Below are 19,937 nucleotides of genomic sequence, written 5' to 3' on the forward strand. Positions count from 1 at the left end.
AAAAAACATGTATCTACTGCTAGGGTAACTGAGGCATTGCATGTTCTCCCCGTGTCTGTGTGGGTTTCCTTCGTGAGCTCCGGTTTCTTCCCACAGTCCAAAAACATGCAAGTGAGGTGAATTGGAGATACAAAATTGTCCATGACGGTACTGTGTTTGACATTAAAGACTTGAACTGATGAATCTTGTGTAACCAGTAACTACGTGTTCTGTCATGAATGTTACCAAAGTGGTTAAAGAATGACGTTAAAATCCTAGTAAATAAATAAATACTAGTGCGGACACAGAATTAAAAGATTAAAAGAAGACATGGGGTACACCAAATGTGAGAGAACTGAGTAATTGTTACCTTCTGCAGTTCCCAATTGTCTAAGTCATATGAGTGGCCAGCCAAAACATATGAGCCAACATTACAATGTCTGTTGTTTGGCTGACTTTCTTTTAAATATTTACACACTGACTGAAACTGAAAGAAACTGGCTCTGACTAAAGGCGTTAGCATCTCAAGCTTTTGAAAAGTTGCTGGGGCATTATGGGAAGTGTAGTGCCTGTAGTAAATTTGCGTGCGTCCTGTAGTTCTGTTCAGAAATCCACTCCAGGACCATTTTTTTTGCAAACCTTGACACTTCTGATGTCATTTCAAATGTGCAGGGAATCTTTATACTCATTACCAATGATTATATTGTTAATTTACTTGTTATTTACTATATACTTTAAATGGGGCCACTGGCATACGCACATCATAAGGCAATGGCAGATTGCTAGGGTTTTTCAACCACAACCATTAGTCGAACATGAAGCGCCATCTAGTGGTCCGCTAACCTACCGACCTGGGTCAAAAACGGGTATACTGTATTTAAATGTCATTTTAATTTTATAGCATACATAATAATGAAAATGTAAAAAGAAAGCACTTTTTCTCTGAAAGACAAATATAGATAAAGAAAGGTAAATAATTTAAATTGTGGTCTATAAGAGTTAAAGGCTGCATTCACATGATACTTTGCTACCTCACTTTGAGTTCTGACCCAGTTCACGTTGACCTTTTCAAAGCACCGCCAATGAGACAGATTGTTTATTTGATGTAGACAGAAGCTAAGCACAGACATGGCAGATAGGAACTGATTCTCATTGTTGCACAAAACCCTGAACTGTTCCATTTAAACCTTAATACAGCATGGCAACTAATTAACTGTGAAATAGGGACCAGGTTTACATTTTAGATCCCACATTTACTAGTCCTAAAATCACTCGTCATGGCTTTGTAGCTCTTTAATATGATTTGTTTCATTTTTAAATGAACAAAACACCAGTTTCATTTACCCACTTTATATGTTTTGAAGTTTTTTGTCTAGCAATGTATTTGACCTATCCTTCTCTGAAGGCACATCCAAGCATGCCTGTGTGGGGGTCTGGCCAGGTCAATAATACCACCTGAGATCTAAACTCGAGAGCTCATGATCTCATTGCTGGTGGGCTAGTGTATTAGACTCCTGCAGAAACTGATTTTTAAACAAAATTTTATATAAGACAAAAAACTTAATTGCTAAGTAAAAGGTATAAGGTTATCCAACACCAATTGGCCCTATGTAAAAATGTCTCCTTAGTTATATTTTAATTTCATTTCATTTTCATTAACTGCATTATTCTGGTCAGAATTGCAGTGGGTCCAGTTCGACTGGGAAACACTAAGCACAAGGCAAGAATACCATGTACAAGTTGCCAATCCATTGCAAGGCCTTGGTCTTTCTTTCAGTCCACTTAGATATAGCCAGTCATGTCTGTGAAATTTTGCATAATGAATTTTGCTCTGTACCAGAAATTTATAATGAAGTTTATGATGTGAAGCTCAAGTCCAGTTGGGTTATACGTATATATTTTGAGTCTAGTTGACATTCTGACCTAAACTGTATAAATATAATGTGGCAGGACCTTAAACAGAAGCTGACAAAAACTCTAATGTAAAGTTATTGGAAGCGTTTAGTTAAAGTGGCTGTTGCTGAAGGTGACACAACCTGTTGGTTACTAGGTTTAGGGGAGGCCAATACTTTTACACATGTGTGATATAGGTTTAACATAACTTTTTTTTCTACTGATAAACTAATAATTTTAAACATTTTGTATAATAACAGTGTGTTTGTGTATAGCTCCAGGCTCCAAGCGTAAAAGGCTTTGACTTTGCCAAGCTCCACCTTGGACAGCACAGTAAAGATGACATCATGGTGATTCAAGAACCTGGTCCTTTACCACCATCTGTCAAAGAGGCCACACCCTCTGAGGGTGGAGAACTGAACACACCCAAATCTAAGAGCTCCTCCACCAAAGTATCACGTGCAGCTCGAAGAAGGAGCAGGTATGATTATTTATTTATGTGTGTGCATTACTATCTGTATGTGTGGTTGCCATAAGAGGGTAAAATGTGGTATCACAATGCATTGTGTGTGCTAGATTGACTCCTTCTGATGGAGACTCACTGGGCAGTGAAGCATCCAGTGGCAGAGAGTCTGCAGAGGAGAGCACCAGGCCTGCGGTCACACCCAGCGACAGCAAGCCTCATCACCGCAAGAGCAAACACTGTAATACATCACACAAGACATAATTACTTAAACATACCATATCATGCAAAGATACATATTCACTCATTTATTTTTTTTAAACCAATCTAAATTTGCTTGCATTTTGAACTGTGATAATTACAATATAAACAGCAACACTTAATTAATTTGAACCACATTGTACTCACTACCAAACAACCCATTGTATACCTTAGCTGCTCACCAAACCTTTGAGATTATAAGCATTAATATGGAGCTGGTCCTTCTTTGCTTCTATAACAGCCTCCACTCTTCCTGGGAATTGACATGACTGCAAGGATTTGCCTCCATTCAGCCACAAGAGCATTACTGCGGTTGAACAGTGATTGTTTGCTAGTCAAATTGAATGCACAAAATATTCAACAACAAATTCTAGCCAACAAAATTGCATATTATTTTATTCAGACTATAATGAATAACTGATTTTATATGTATGCTAACAATTAGTGTGGCTGATAGACCTGAACAAGGAAGGTTGTCTATTAAACTTTGGATGTACAGTGTATTATATGTTTTAAACCCATTACTTCCAGTGTCGTGAAAAAAGTATTTGCCCCTCATTAGATTTCTTCTTAATGTTTCAGATCTAACAACTAATCCTTATATAAGATAAAAGCATCACAAATAAACACAAAATGCAGCTTTTAAATCATCATTTGATTTACTGAAGATAAACAATTTCTCCCCTAAACCTAATAAGTGGTTAATCCACACTTGGCAGTAACAGCTGCAATCAAACATTTGTGATAACTTGTGATGAGTCTTTTACCTCACTGTGGAGGAATTTTGGTTTACTCATCTTTGTAGAATTATTTTAATTCAGCTACACTGGAGGGTTTTCGGGCATAAACTGCCTGTTTAAGAGAGAGTCAAGAGTCAAGAGAGGTTTATTGTCATTTCAGCTATATACAAGTACATATTGAAACGAAACAACGTTCCTCCAGGTCCAAGGTGCAGCATAGAACAAAAAGTGCAAGACAGTACAGTACAGTGCAGGTAGACAACATTACATTAATACGAAAATGCTTAAAAGTAAAGGAAGACGAGACTAGAGACAAGTGTTGGTTAGTACATGGTACTGAGTAAATAATGCTGAGGTAGATTATACACAAGTTGTGTGTATCGGTATCAGTCAAGTTAAGTCAGACTCATTTATATAACGCTTTTTACTATGAACATTGTCTTACATTAACTTTACCCCTGCTGAGCAAGCCGAGGGCGACAGTGGCAAGGAAAAACTCCCTTAAAAATTACAGGAAGAAACCTTGAGAGGAACCAGATTTAGCAGGAACCCATCCTTCTTGGGTGGTCTGGAGGAGTTCTTTATTTTTAATCCAGTGTTTGAGGAAGACCTGACATTATAAGTTCTGGACATTTTTGTTGCAACATGCCAGATTCCCGTCCCATCTAATAGGGGCACGCCAGATTTTTGTTGCGCCCTGCCAGGTTCCCGTCCCATCTAGTAGGGGCACGCCAGGTTTCCATCCCATCTAGTAGGGGCACACCAGGTTCCTGTCCCATCTAATAGGAGCAGCACCGTTGGTCCTGCAGTCTCGATCCGCAGTCATCAACCTCGGGAGGGTAAACAGGTTTCCGTCAGAACCACCTCGGGGTAAAAAAAAAAGGTCTTGTCACCGCCTTTCAATGGGATTTAAGTCTGGACTTTGACTTGGCCACTCCAAAATATTCATTTTCTTTCTGTTTAGCCATTCAGAAGTGGACTTGACTGTATGCCTTGGATCATTGTCCTGCACTTGAGCTTTTGGGCACAAACTTATGGGTGGACTATTTTTCTCAGGATTTTCTGATAGAGAGCAGAATGAATGATTCCTTCAAATATGCAAAGCATTCACAGACCAAGTCTTTATCAAGATGATTTTTTTTGGCTCATGTTAGATGAACTTTTGTGGTCCTTTGTAAAATTATGTACACTGGCCTTAACTGAGGCAAGTGAGGCCTGCAGTTGTTTCGATGTTTGTCTGGGTTCTTTTGTGATCGCCTGGATAAGTCATTGCTGCAATCTTGGTATAATTTTGGTAGGCCGGCCACTCCGGGGAAGGTTCACCATGCCTCCAAGTTTTCTCCATTTGTGGCACTAACTGTGGTTTGCTGGAATCCAGGGCCCAAGGAAAGGCTTTGCAACCCTTTCCAGACTAGTCCATTTTAATGACTTGGTTTGGCATCTGTATTTTAATTTCTGTTGTGCTGGTATCATGTGCTGCTTTTGAGACCTTCTAACCTGCTTCACATTGCCAGACAGGTTCTATTTAAGTGATGGTTAGATTTAACAGGTCTAGCAGTAATACTGTCTGGGTGGGGCTAGTGAAATTTAACCCAATTGTCAATTAAATTTGATTGAATGGTTAATCCAGTAGCTAAGAGGGGCAATTACATTTTCACATAAGGTCAGAATTGTTCTTCAACAAATGAAATCATCATTTTAAACAAAGCGTTTTGTGTTTTACTTGGGTAATATTTAAAGTAGTTTGGTGATTTAGAAAATATTACTGTGATACATGCAAACAGAAGAAGGAGCCAAATACTTTTTACAGCACTGTACTTTCTAAGCAAATCATTTTGTATTACTGTTCTGTGATAATTTAGGCATGCGGTTTGCACAGTGGTCAACTAAAAACCATAACTTTTATGTATAAGCTACAGTAGCCTTGTAGCTCCAGTGCAATAAACATGTATTAAGTAAAATTGTGTTTGTTAAGTATTAATGTAATTGCAAAAGTTCTATTCCTGAATTAATTCGTGATTTATGTCTATTTAATATGTCACTTTTGCTTTTCTCTATCTTTCTTTTTCCTCACTTGACATTTCACAGCAAAGAACAAACTTGGTGAGCTATTTTCATTATCAACGGTTTTTGTCTAGACCCATTTGCATTTCATTATCAGTTTTATTTATAACGTTCTGACCTATCTACCTGTGACTGTAGGTGCGACATCTGGCAGCGGCGCAGATGAACAGTTATCCTCCTCCTCCATATTTGACCACGTGGACCGTGTGTCTCGAGGTTCATCAGATGGAACACGACGAGTTTCCAATAAAATTCAGCTAATTGCCATGCAGCCTGTGCCAAGCCCACCTCCTCATTCACATAATCAGGCACTAAGCCCCGGTCTCACTGAACATGTGTCGGATGGGAGCAAGATAAACAGTGAGGTGAGGATTCTCTGTTCAGCCATGTGTACAACTCTATCATATACAATTAGAGAATGAACATTGGCTTAAGTGTGTTCTTAATATATGAGGATTCTTCAAAAAGTTTCCGCACTTTTTTAAAACTCTATTTATTAAGAATTTCAAAACCAAATGACATCACTTTTCTACACAGTCACTTTCCGATGCACTCACTGTTTCAACCGATAATATAAAAGTGCAGAAACCTTTTGAAGATCCCTCGAATTTATATGAATTGTGTTGTCTCTGTATGCATTCAGATTCAGGTTGCTCTGAGGCATAAGTCAGAGATCGAACATCACCGCAATAAGATAAGGCAGCGAGCCAAAAGGAAAGGCCACTATGAGTTCCCATCTATGGAGGACATTATGGCAGTGTTTGGGGACAGTTCAGAGCAGCAGCGTGTTTACCAGCAAGCTCAAGAGCAAATACACAAGATCCTGCATCCTGAAATGCAAACATCGTCCCTGAACGGAGATCCACAGAGGAGGTCAGAGTAATGATTTTGTAGATTTTGTCACATCAGCGATCAGATCAGACAGTGAAGACCTTGTTTACATATCTTTTCCAAATCTTATGCTGAATATCGGCCTCTATTAGTCGTCTATTGTCTGGCTTTACAGTTTTGCAGTCTGTGGTTATGGTAGGGCAGTTCTAGGACAAATCTAGCACTACTATTTCAATTCAGTGCAAAACGTATAACTATGTAAAGCCAAATTTTATATTCACATTCTGTCATCAAACAGTTTAGTTTAAAAGCTATATTTTTGTTTAAATGACATAATTTAAATGTAATCGATTTACACTATGTAACTGCAAATCACATCATACCACTGAGCTGGTGTAGCCGTGCACTTGCAAGAATTGAAAGTGAACCCAATTTGCAGAATGTTTAACCAAGGCTAAACAAAATTGTGGCTAAAAAGCCACACACAAACGATATTGGGAAAACGAAAGCCAAAATAATGGAAACAAAGTAACAAATCTGAGACACTGAAACATCTACAGACTGCAATGAAGAAATTGGATAGAAAAGGGATAGAGCAGAAATGACTGTGTGTCACAATATGGCAAGCTGCTCCAAGCACCAGAACAAGCCAAGGACAGCAATGAACGAATGGTACTCCACCCATTGGCACTGTAGGTGGATATACTACTGGTACTATGTATGAATAATAGTGTAAATAGTGTTATTAAGAAAAATAGTGAGTTAGAATACATTTTTTTCTCTATTCGGGTGCCCGGGTGCCCCTAAAGATGGACGATGTCCTTAGCATTGGCCTATATTGCCTATGCCAGGAGTCCGCTCTGTATCCCTGCCTTGCACCCAGCATTTCTCATGGCAACTCTGATCAGATTAATGATCAGATGAATGAACAAATCAATGTCTTTAATAATCAATGTTGTTAAAGCTTTTGATGAATCACAGTAAGCTTATTTATCCTATTAACTTGACCCCCTGTTCTCTAAAAAAACATAAGTATTAGCATCTTTAGCCTATGTGCAAGTCAATCAGTGACAATGCCCCATTAAAAAGTTTACTCTGTGTGTTTGTGTGTGTGTAGCTCTAGAGGCAAACGTTCTCCCAGACAGCGACAAAGGCAAAATCTGAGTGGTAATAGTAGCCTGACTGATAAGGATCATCTCATCTCTGATGGTGATGCCACATACCGGAAATACCCAGGAGTCAACAATGTGGCCTACGTGGTAAAACCACACATTATTAATGAATGATTTGGTGTTTCAGTTATGTATAATTAATATGACTCTCTTTCTGTATCTCCAGTCTGATGCAGATCAGCTCCCTGAAATTGGTAGCCCTTCTCCCACAGATGAGGTATTTATCGACCCAGGTTCTCCACCTTCTGGTCCAGCCCCTGCTCCACCCACTTACATTCCACCCCAACCAACCATTGAAGAGGCACGCCAGCAAATGCACTCCTTATTAGATGATGCTTTTGCCCTGGTCTCACCCTCCTCTCAGGGGGTTGGGGTTACAGCAATTACTGGGATGGGAGGAGTCATCCCTGATCCGCCCTCTAGCCCACCTTCACGTCCTGTGCGCCAGTGGGGCTCCTCATCTAACCCAGCAGCCCCTGTGCACAGTCCTTTCTCTGCTGTACGTATATGTAAATTTACTGTGTGTATATTGTAAAATAAGTAGTGTGTTGTGTCATTGTGTTTTCTTTGTATACCTCTAGCGGTATGCTGAATTAGGAATGTCCCCTACATCTGTGCAAAATTTACTGCAAAGGTAAGCCGAATTACACAAAATGGTCTGGTTGTAACTTTACAGTTGGCCATTGTATTTTTCATGTGTCTACAAATGTGTATACAAAACTTATTGATACTTTCTTCTATTCTCATTAAATCTCTAATCAGCCAATTTGTAGTCAAATAATCAAATAAAATATGCAAACGTCATCTGGTTTTGGTTGTTCTATGCAAAAGCAGGCCTTGTCCATAAGAAATCTAGAACTGCATATTTAAAAATATTTTTAATTAGTTAAACATTTAATCACCCAGCAGTAGCATTGATTAATGCAATATTGTTACTAGGCTAGAAACTTGCTTGACTCAACTAAGTAGTGTTTCTTACATTTATATTGGCTTGTATTTTGTTATAGTAAATCCAGGAGCTATTCATGTTTTGTCTGGTTCACTTCATTTTATTTGTTAATATACATCCATTTCTGCCCTCAAGATGGCATCTTCTCCAGGGATGCCCATGCATTTTTCAACAAGACAATGCAAAACCACATGCTGCACACACACAATGATATGACTGTGGAATAATAGGGTACGGGTACTGGACTGGCCTGCCTGCAGTCTTGATCTATCCCCAGTATAAAATGTGTGGAGAATTTTGACAATAACAACCTGGTACTGTTGCTCACCTTAAGACGTAAGAAAGAGACAAAATAACACTTGAAATAAAACAAATTTAACTTTATTGCTTGGTGTTCTTGGTGCCAAATTGTCTTTTAAGTGTTGTGAGAAGGAATGGCAACATTACAAAGTGGTAAATGCTTTACCGTCCCAACTTGCAGGCCTGAAATGCAGGAATTTATCATATTAACAACTGAAATGAAATGCACCAGACAAAACATGAAATATCTTGGGTTCTGTCTGCAATTAAATAAAAGTGAAAGTTAATATAAGAAACACTGCAGGTTTTTATTTGTATTTTCCATACTGGCCTAACCTTTTTCTGATTTGGGGTTGTACAAACTTAATGTATGTTCCTAAGTTATTATGGTTTATGAACTCCAGTACACAAGGTGGGGAGGGGGCATTGAGGTGATAGACAGTTTTCATGTCAGAGTGAATGAAGAGATGACAAAGTGGCATAAACACGCACTGTCAGCTTTAAAGAAGACAATAAGTATGGATATTGCTTTAGCATTCACTGTAAATGTGCATTAATCGAAATATATTGTTTATCAAGCTGCCTTAATAAGTTTTATTAACAAAACGACAGGACTGCAAATCAAATTGAAAAGGCAATAAAAATTAAAAATCTATACCAGAATGATCAGCTGTAGATATTTCACTTGACAAATACAACATTTGTTGTCCTCAGTTCTCAAACAGTAATAAACATTTTTAATAGGAAATATGAAGTAACACATGGTAAACCTGTCCATTAAACATCTTGTCTTTGTACTGTTTTTGATTAAATACATCTTAGTAACAATTTGCATTCATTGCTGTGTGGTTTTATTTACATTTTATCTGCTGTCTTAACTTTTTTGGAATTGAATCATTCTCACAGAATATATTAATAACTCAGGACTTGTTACTAGTTTGTACCTGTGACCAGTGTTACCAGGCATTTTGTTTGATTGCATTGATGAATTCATTGACAGGCAGGACATGGGCTCTGGCTATATGGCATCAGCAGAAATGCAGTCTGATCCAGGCTACTCCAGTAGGGAACAGTATGGAGATGATGTACCATCTTCTTCTCGACCGCGACCTGTAGGGGGCAGCACAGGTACACATTTTTACCACATTTATTTGCCATTTTCTAGAGGTTTTATGTGTGTGTTGTATTAAAATTAGGGCTGTCGAAGTTAACGCGATAATAACGCATTAACGCAATCTCAATTTAACGCGATTAAAAAAAATAGTGCCGTTAACGCACTAATTACATTACGAGATTTTTTCACTTCTAAAACTAAAGCAATTAATTTTTCACCCACGGGAGACAGATTGAATTATTCTCACTGACCACGCTCACACGCACATTTAATGTTCTTTAGTTCCATTTGACAAAAAAACCACTTTAAAATAGAGCTAACAGCGAAGATAAACCGGTTACAAAAGCAGCGACCGCTGTTTGTGTTCAATACTCTGTTTACAGTGTCGATACAAGTGATTCAGGAATCGATTCATTGTAAGCACAGCGTAAGTTTCTTTTCTCAGTCATCTCTCCGTGTTTACTGTTATAATGAATGATGCGGTTGTAAATAAACACCAACTACTACAGAACATTTTGTGTGACTCGCTTACCTTATAAAGCTCAGGCTTAATTATACTGGTTATTACCACAGAGTGGGAGTCGACTCAGAGTCGTTTACGATTTACCGAGGTGAACCACGAACGTGCTGATAGAATCGGCTCAGATGGGATCGGACTGTATTATCCTTTTAAAGTAAATATTTCAATCAGCAGAATCGCATCGCATGTATGATGTGCACAACGTTAATTATGTGCGTTTATTAATGAACGTTAACGTTAGCTTGTCAGAAGCTTTCTCAATGATGTCTGTGCGGTGTTTTTTTTTTTACAATTAGTGATGGCAACCGAAGCAACTGTTCCACTGCACTATTTTACACTAAAAACTCCACTATCCCATAATGCTTCAGATTGCATCATTCTAAATAGGTATCGGTATCGGTATCGGCGAGTACAAAAATACATGTACTTGTACTCGTACTCGGTTGGGAAAAAATGGTATTGATGCATCCCTAGTGAAAACACACTCACTTTGTGTAGAAACGTCCATCAAACCATCGTCACAATACAACCACAGAAAAGTCTGTTACAATAACTGCGCATCTGACATATATACGAAGTCAGGGGTCTCTGCTGGATTGTATTACTGCCTAGTATGTGAGTGAATAAAACTCCCTTACAGTTTTCTCTTGTCCCAGCAGTTTTTAACATCAGTACATTTAGCATAAATATGTTCACCATTTTAATTGTAACATTTCACTTAAAAATCCTTGTTTTCTATAACATTTACACAGATTTTTTTTAATGCGATTAATCGCGATTAACTATGTAAAATTCTGAGATTAATCGCGATTAAAAATTTTAATAGTTTGACAGCCCTAATTAAAATTAATTAATTTAACTTAAACAAATCAAAGACTCACAGAAAACGTTTGTGCAGTTACAATGTAACAACAACTAGTACAAGCAAAAGGTTTCCTTGCTGCTGCATTACCTTGAGCGCCAAACACTACACAGATTTACCGCTTTGCCACTCATTTTTTACAGCTTGCCACTGTGCTCCAAGTTAAAGCTGATTGAACTCTGACCCAGTTTGCCACTGACATTTGAAAGCAGTGCTAATGAAACAAATTGTTTGTATGATATAGTCAGAAGCAAAACACAGACTTGGCAAAGTGAAAGTGATTTTCATGGTTTCACAAAACCCCAAACTGTTGTATTCCACTTTTAATCAGAAGCATGGTATTGTGAGAAAAATACTGCATGGTGACCTAATGAGCTGTGAAATAGTGATAACAGGTTTGCATTTTACATAGCAATCCCACGTTTACTAATCTTGCAATCACTTGTTGTGGCTTCGTTGCTCTTTAATGCGTCTTTTAAAGCACTAAAGTTTAGGGAACATTTTTTTCTTTTTTCTTAAAACTTCACGTCACATCTCCTAATGATGACCATTGCCAGACCTTTCTTGTTTTAAACTAAAACACATTTCATACAAAGCGCATGTGAATGAACTGTTAATACTGCTAGTCGAACTGTGTATTGTTTTCATCCCTGCACAATCTGTTTTACCATGTTTTATGTAACCTCACTGTGAACAAAATGCTCATCATGTGAAAGCAGCCTTAAGTTGTCTTGTTTTAAATTACTATTAGTATTTTACTGTTGTGGTACATTATTACAATCTGTATTAGGGACTGTATTGATCATTCATTCATTTGCATTGTTTATTTAGCATTACAAGCCAATGTGATCAAATAAATAGCTAACTTGCACAAAGTCAAAGCATTTAATTTATTTATTTTTTATTATTATTTATTATATATTTATGCGTTTTCCTTCACTTTAGTGTAGTCAATTTGGATTCCGCTGCTGGAGACTCCGGTCATGTCCAAGGAGGGTATTTTAGCCTGCCTCACACCCCCTCTGATGCGTGTGCAGCCCACACTTTTGGTGAATTCGCATGTGAGGACAGTATTTGTGTGCATAGAGCCACGCACCGATATACAGTATGTGCTCTTCCACTTTCTGTACAGGCACCTTGCAGCAGACTTTATTGGCCAATTTTTGTCTGCTGCAGTCACTGATTGATACTGGTTGATATTAGCATTAGTATAACATACATACAGTAAAAATTATTTAGTCAGCCACTGATTGTGCAGGTTCTCCTACTTAGAAAGATGAGAGAGGTCTGTAATTTTCATCATAGGTACACTTCAACTATGAGAGACAAAATGAGAAGAAAAAAAATCCAGGAAATCACATTGTAGGATTTTTAAAGAATTTATTTGTAAATTATGGTGGAAAATAAGTATTTGGTCACCCACAAACAAGCAAGATTTCTGGCTCTCACAGACCTGTAACTTCTTCTTTAAGAAGCTCTTCTGTCCTCCACTCGTTACCTGTATTAATGGCACCTGTTTGACCTCGTTATCTGTATAAAAGACACCTGTCCACAGCCTCAAACAGTCAGACTCCAAACTCAACCATGGCCAAGACCAAAGAGCTGTCGAAGGACACCAGGAAGAAAATTGTAGACCTGCACCAGGCTGGGAAGAGTGAATCTACAATAGGCAAGCAGGTTGGTGTGAATAAATCAACTGTGGGAGCAATTGTAAGAAAATGGAAGACATACAAGACCATTGATAATCTCCCTCGATCTGGGGCCCCACGCAAGATCTCATCCCATGGGGTCAAAATGATCATGAGAACGGTGAGCAAAAATCCCAGAACTACACGGAGGGACCTGATGAATGACCTGCAGAGAGCTGGGACCAAAGTAACAAAGGCTACCATCAGTAACACACTACGCAGAGAGGGACTCAAATCCTGCAGTGCCAGGCGTGTCCCCCTGCTTAAGCCAGTACATGTCCAGGCCCGTCTGAAGTTTGCCAGAGAGCATATGGATGATCCAGAAGAGGATTGGGAGAATATCATGTGGTCAGATGAAACCAAAATGGAACTTTTTGGTAAAAACTCAACTCGTCGTGTTTGGAGGAAGAAGAATGCTGAGTTGCATCCCAAGAACACCATACCTACTGTGAAGCATGGGGGTGGAAACATCATGCTTTGGGGCTGTTTTTCTGCAAAGGGGACAGGACGACTGATCCGTGTTAAGGGAAGAATGAACAGGGCCATGTATCGTGAGATTTTAAGCCAAAACCTCCTTCCATCAGTGAGAGCATTGAAGATGGAACCTGGCTGGGTCGTCCAGCATGACAATTTTCCCAAACACACCGCTCGGGCAACGAAGGAGTGGCTCCGTAAAAAGCATTTCAAGATCCTGGAGTGGCCTAGCCAGTCTCCAGACCTCAACCTCATAGAAAATTTGTGGAGGGAGTTGAAAGTCCGTGTTGCCCAGCAACAGCCCCAAAACATCACTGCTCTAGAGGAGATCTGCATGGAGGAATGGGCCAAAATACCAGCTACAGTGTGTGCAAACCTGGTGAAGACTTACAGGAAACGTTTGACCTCTGTCATTGCCAACAAAGGTTATGTTACAAAGTATTGAGTTGAACTTTTGTTATTGACCAAATACTTATTTTCCACCATAATTTACAAATAAATTCTTTAAAAATCCTACAATGTGATTTCCTGGATTTTTTTTCTCATTTTGTCTCTCATAGTTGAAGTGTACCTATGATGAAAATTACAGACCTCTCTCATCTTTCTAAGTAGGAGAACTTGAACAATCAGTGGCTGACTAAATACTTTTTGGCCCCACTGTATAGATAACCTACCTTCTAGACCAGTGGTTCTCAAACTGTGGCACGCGTACCACTGGTGGTTCGTGAAGCAGCACGAGGTGGTACGCCAGATAATCTCGGAAAAGTAATTACATGCACCGAAAAAATAAATAATTTAATAATTACAAATAAAAAAATATGAAACAAAATGTGTAAATTACTAATAAAATCTGTTTCAAAGTTCTTATAATTCTGTTTTAATAAAATCAGTTTAATTAAAACGAATGTGTTTTTAAAAATATTCGGGGCTACGCAGCCACCGTACTTCATTACGTTTATACTTCAAATTCGCGGTTTCCATCTCGAAATTTCCGAAACGCTTTTGTCAGAGCAGATCTGAGTTTGAATCTCACTGATCTCGTTCCTGACATCACAAGGCTGCTCCGCTAAACAGGCGCACTCACTGAAATGGTCAGTGGTAACTGCATATATACTAGTGATGAGTCGTTTGTGAACGATCCGATTCCGGTTCTTATCGACTGTAATCCACCCATTCAGCTTCGCATCAGTAGAGGGAATTAATCATAACTCGTAATAAGAGCTGCACTTTCAGTTTCACGGAGAGCGAGCGAGACACACACACACTTACATTCACATACACTAACACCACACACATAAACACACACTCGCACGCATGCATACTCACACACACACACACACACACAGAGAGAGAGAGAGAGAGCTAGAGCTAGTAGTATAATGACAAATAATTGAGAAATAAACTTGTTTAATTGTGTTAAATCTGGTTATTTCATTGTGCTTATGTTTTAAAGCAGAAACAAACAGTCGCATCTCTGCACAAAAGAGGATTTTTCTGAAACTTAATGAAATGCAACCACAGTATGTCTCTTCCCTGTAGTTTTTTTTTCCTTTTGAAATAAATCTTTTTTTCTCATTTAAGTGTTGTTGAATTAGGAATACATTTAAGGCAAGGTAGCAACATTTTATATTAATATCGGGGGTGTCTTATAGTTTACCTAGTAGCGCCTCGCGAAGAACGAAGAGCCATTTTTTGAACGGCTCTTTAAAAGGAACCGAGCCAAAAGATCCGACTCCCTTCAAAGAGCCATAATTCCCATCACTAATATATACAGTATATATATACACACACACACACACACACACACACACACACCTAATTAATGTGTGCCATATGTGGTTCTGTGATGAGAAACATAGGTGGTACTTGGAACTTTTGGTTTGATAATGGGTCTACTTGGTCTAAAAAGTTTGAGAACCACTGTTCTAGACAATGGCAGCGGTGTGGCTACTGGTTTTGCCTGTCCTGCAATACAGGAGCAACTGATCATCAATATGGCGCCACTAGATGTGGTGTGAACACAGGCAGAGTTATTTATTTTTTACTTTGCATAGAAAGCACAATAGCCTTAGGTCGTTTATAAGGTTGTTTATTTTAGGGATTGTACTCATCCAGCCTTCCTGCTGCGGAGATACTGATACGTCTTGCACTGTAGCTCTGAACACTCCAAAAGACAAAACAAGGTAGCTAAAAGTGTCCCTTTACATTATATTAGGCCATTGCTTCATGTTATCTTACTTCATCAGTAGTCTGAAAATGTGGTAAAGTCTTACCAGCTTATTTTTTCTGGATATTTGAAAGATTTTTCTACCACGTTGTTTGCAAACTAATTGGCTTATTTATCACTTTTTACAATGATGAGCCACTCATTTGAAACTTACCCAAACAGCAAGACTTTTAGGTTACCTACCTCTGCATCTAAAATAAGGTAAATATGAAGTTGGTGGTATTACTGCATGCATTAATGCTTTGAAGCCATGTGGATGCGTTTGTGTGTGCAGGTGCTCAGTTACATCAGCTGACGCAGGTGGGCTTGTCGAGTCATATCGGTGCCTATCCTGTTGTGGGCCGCAGCGTGTCTGGACCCTCAGGATCCAGCTGGACCCAATACCACTCGGATGAAGAAGTCTCCAGATCTGCAGATAATCGTGAGACTGTGAGTCAGCCACCACAAACCACTAATTAAGTCAACAGTCTGAGCTTAGTCTTAAGTCAACATTTCCAAATCCTCCTCATATCCAAATACAAAATATAATCTGTGGCTATATGTTTTAATAGAGAAGTCAAAATTATTGTCATAGCCTAGACAGCCATAAACATAAAATTGTTCACTTGCTAAGAAGTATTTAGTCATTTTTGTTTTTGATATTTAATATACGTTTAGCCATATTAACTCACTCACTGTCTTTTGACTTTGGTATTTAGAATGTATTAGTATTTATATTAGGATTCTCTTTTTATACCCAAGCATCCCTTGTCATTCACCAATTTAGCTGCTTATTGTGCAATGTTTCAAAACCTTGTGACTTCTATAAACTTTTCACTCTTGTTTTGCTCCTGTCCAAACTTTTTTGAAGTGTGTTGCAAGCACTTGACTGGTCTGCACAGAGCCCTGACCTCAACACGTTTGGGACGAACTAGAATGGAGATTGTGAACCAGACCCTCACATTCAACATTAGTGTCTGTGCTCACAAATGCACTTCTGCATGAAGGGGCAAATATTCTTAGAGACACTCTTCAAAATTTGTAAAAAGCCTTCCCAGAGGAGTGGAAGCTGTTATAGTTGCAAAGGGCAGGGTCAACTCCATATTAATGTCTTTGGATTTAAAATTAGATGTCATAAAAGCTTCCTTAGGTAGAGTAGAATGCCTTTATTTGTCAAATATATAGACACACATGTACAGTACAATGAAATTCTTTTTTTGCTTATCCCAGCACTTTGAATACTGGGGTCAGAGTGCAGGGTCAGCCATTGTACTGCACCCATGGAGGTATTGGTTAAGGGCCCAACAGTGGCTAAATGCCAGAGCTGGGATTCAAACTTTCAACCTTTTGATTGATAGTTCAAAGCTCTACCCAATAAGCTACCACTCTCCCATAGGTATAGGAGCATATCTTGGTGTTGCTGAGTGGGTGTTCCAAAGAATATGGGTCCTAAGGACCTGAGTTTGATCCTTGCCACAAGTTACTGTTAGTAAGAAGTTCTTTTTGGGTTTGTGTAAGCATGCAGAGGTTGATTGGCTGTTCTATTAGTGAGTGAGTGAGTGAGTAAATTAATGTGTGTAAGATGTGTGGGATCTGTTTAGGAAAGAGCAGTTTATGAAAATCAATTAATGAATGAATAATTGATTAAGTAACCAAGAGAGCAATTACTTTATCCCACGAGTGATAAGTACAATGATCAGCCATAACATTAAAACCGCCTCCTTGTTTCTACGCTCACTGTCCATTTTATCATCTCCACTTATCATATAGAAGCACTTTGTAGTTCTACAATTACTGACTGTAGTCCATCTGTTTCTCTGCATACTTTTTAGCCTGCTTTCACCCTGTTCTTTAATGGTCAGGTCCCCCACAGGATCACCACAGAACAGGTATTATTTAGGTGGTGGATGATTCTCAGCACTGCAGTGACAATGACATGGTGGCGGTGTGTTAGTGTGTGTTGTGCTGGTATGAGTGGATCAGACACAGCAGCGCTGCTGGTGTTTTTAAATACCGTGTCCACTCACTGTCCACTCTGTTAGACACTCCTACCTAGTTGATCCACCTTGTAGGTATAAAGTCAGAGACGAACACTCATCTATTGCTGCTGTTTGAGTTTGTCATCTTCTAGACCTTCATCAAGGGTTACAGGACGCTGCCCACAGGGTGCTGTTGGCTGGATATTTTTGGTTGGTGGACTATTCTCAGTCCAGCAGTGACAGTGAGGTGTTTAAAAACTCCATCAGCGCTGCTGTCTGATCCACTCATACCAGCACAACACACACTAACACACCACCACCATGTCAGTGTTACTGCAGTGCTGAGAATGATCCATCACCTAAATAATACCTGCTCTGCAGTGGTCCTGGGAGAGTCCTGACAATTGAAGAACAGCATGAAAGGGGGTAACAAAGCATGCAGAGGAACAGATGGACTACAGTTAGTAATTGTAGAACTACAAAGTGCTTCTATATGGTAAGTGGAGCTGATAAAATGGACAGTGAGCGTAGAAACAAGGAGGTGGTTTTAATGTTATCAGTGTATATTGTGTACTGTTTCCCATCAGACATCTTACATATTTTTCTCTTTATTGCTGCAGATCCTGTCGTACCCTGAGTACTCATCATCTCCAGTTTTTCAGATGCCCAGGACATCTTTGAGAGATCCTCCCACCCCCACAGCAGGCTACTCCAGCACGGAGGAACCCTCTCCAACTGTACAGACCTCAGCCTCTCTAATAAAGGCCATCAGGGAAGAACTGCAGAGACTCTCCCAGAAACAGGTTGCCATAGCTGGCTACCACAGCTGAGAAATACTTCACTAACCCAAATCCTGGCTAACCTATGCCTGCAACTGGCAAACAGGGTGATGCTACTTTAAACATGTTAACTAATCGGAGCCAAGGTTTTGTAAACCCTATTCCTGTATTCCTTTACAGCTGAACTGATACAAAGAGATACACTACCCTCTTATTGGTGTCACAAATAAGGTACCAGTATTATTGTACGGTAGGTGATACCCTAGTATAATTCAGACTTGGATTAACCTTCCAGCATTCCCTAAAGAAAAGACCCAGAATACTCCATATGAACCATACTAAAAAAAATAATACAAGTCACCTTACCCATAAATATCTAATAGTAATTATTCTATGGTAAATTGCATGCTACTAATTTGGTAAAGCAAAAGAGAAAGTCTCAGTCGTGAGACCCCGCCTTTCCTCAGTGCCATTTCTACATGTCCATCAAAGTGCTTCCTTCAGAAGGGTCATTGTCCACCCCTCAACTTTCTCTGGTGCTAAATCTCATTCTCTGTTGTCATGCTATTTAGTAGTGATGCCTGAAAACAAAAGCAGTTGGCAAAGACGCTGCCTTCAGACAGTGGTCAGTTTTCCTCTTCCTTTACATTTGTGCAGTTTACTTTGAATACTATTCACTAATCCACAATAATAGTAACTCATGAAGAACATATTTTTAAATTTTATCTGTAGTAAAACAAGAATTAAAAGGATATTGATGAACACATTGAATCTATACAGAGGCAAAACAGAGAAGTTTGAGCATTAGCTGACAAAAAAGTGACATTACAGTCAATCTTAAAAACAGTTTAAAAAAGTAGAAATGATGGGAACATTTAATAAGAATAAATAGAAAACTTAAGCATCTAGATCAAGATCTAAAGTTGTGCAAGTGTACGGGGGTTATTACAGTTAACATAAACTTACAGCCCCAAATCAGAAAAAGTTGGGACAGCATGAAAAATGCAAATTATAAAATAACAGAGTTTCTTACATTTACTTTGACTTTTATTTCATTGCAGACAGGATGAACCTGAGATATTTCATGTTTTATCTGCTCAACTTCATTTCATTAATTAATAAACATCCATTCCTGCATTTCAGGCTTGCAACACATTCAAAAAAAGTTGGGACAGTAAAGCATTTACCACTTTGTAATGTTGCCATTCCTTTTCACCACACTTAAAAGACGTTTTGGCACCGAGGATACCGAGTGATTTAGTGAATCAGCTTTTATTTTGTCCCATTCTTCCTGCAAACACATCTTAAGATGTGCAACAGTACGGGGTCATCATTGTTGCATTGTTAGTTTCAAAATTCTCCACACATTCTCTATTGAAGACAGGTCCGGACTGCAAGTTGATGCCGCTTCTGGACATGGTTAGCATAAGGCTTCTTTTTTGCACAGTAAAGTTTTAAGTGGCATTTGTGCATGTAACACCGTATTGTCAAGGACGGATTTAGGATAGTCTGGAGTACTCTGTAGTATTGTGTCCCAGAAGTATGCCATGAAGGCCATCTCCAACGTGTCCAATTTGTCACAGAGTGCAGAGGCTTCACTTCGAGTTACACATTTCTCCTCCATATCTTTAGACATATCATTCAATGCCTCTCTCAGTTGTGC

The 19,937-nt window shown here is 38.9% G+C and overlaps 1 protein-coding gene and 1 long non-coding RNA gene across 2 annotated transcripts in view; one reads left to right on the forward strand and one right to left on the reverse strand.

Moving 5' to 3' along the window:
* si:dkeyp-27e10.3 (UPF0606 protein KIAA1549) overlaps positions 1 to 18,325 on the forward strand; it is a 37,964-nt gene extending 19,639 nt beyond the window's left edge. The window contains exons 11-21 of the mRNA XM_063005263.1: positions 2,148 to 2,353; positions 2,449 to 2,576; positions 5,425 to 5,439; positions 5,539 to 5,765; positions 6,044 to 6,273; positions 7,349 to 7,490; positions 7,570 to 7,902; positions 7,985 to 8,037; positions 9,653 to 9,780; positions 15,812 to 15,966; positions 18,116 to 18,325. Coding sequence (XP_062861333.1) covers positions 2,148 to 2,353; positions 2,449 to 2,576; positions 5,425 to 5,439; positions 5,539 to 5,765; positions 6,044 to 6,273; positions 7,349 to 7,490; positions 7,570 to 7,902; positions 7,985 to 8,037; positions 9,653 to 9,780; positions 15,812 to 15,966; positions 18,116 to 18,325 — 1,827 coding nt within the window. The remainder of the gene's footprint in view (positions 1 to 2,147; positions 2,354 to 2,448; positions 2,577 to 5,424; positions 5,440 to 5,538; positions 5,766 to 6,043; positions 6,274 to 7,348; positions 7,491 to 7,569; positions 7,903 to 7,984; positions 8,038 to 9,652; positions 9,781 to 15,811; positions 15,967 to 18,115) is intronic.
* On the reverse strand, positions 8,718 to 14,050 carry LOC134323668 (uncharacterized). The gene is made up of 3 exons (XR_010014076.1): positions 13,985 to 14,050; positions 9,597 to 9,762; positions 8,718 to 8,835 (listed from the first exon to the last, which is right to left on the reverse strand). It is a non-coding gene; the product is annotated as an uncharacterized LOC134323668 (long non-coding RNA).
* Positions 18,326 to 19,937: the final 1,612 nt, after the last annotated feature.

This window comes from Trichomycterus rosablanca, chromosome 1 (assembly GCF_030014385.1).
Source record: "Trichomycterus rosablanca isolate fTriRos1 chromosome 1, fTriRos1.hap1, whole genome shotgun sequence".
NCBI lineage: Eukaryota > Metazoa > Chordata > Actinopteri > Siluriformes > Trichomycteridae > Trichomycterus > Trichomycterus rosablanca.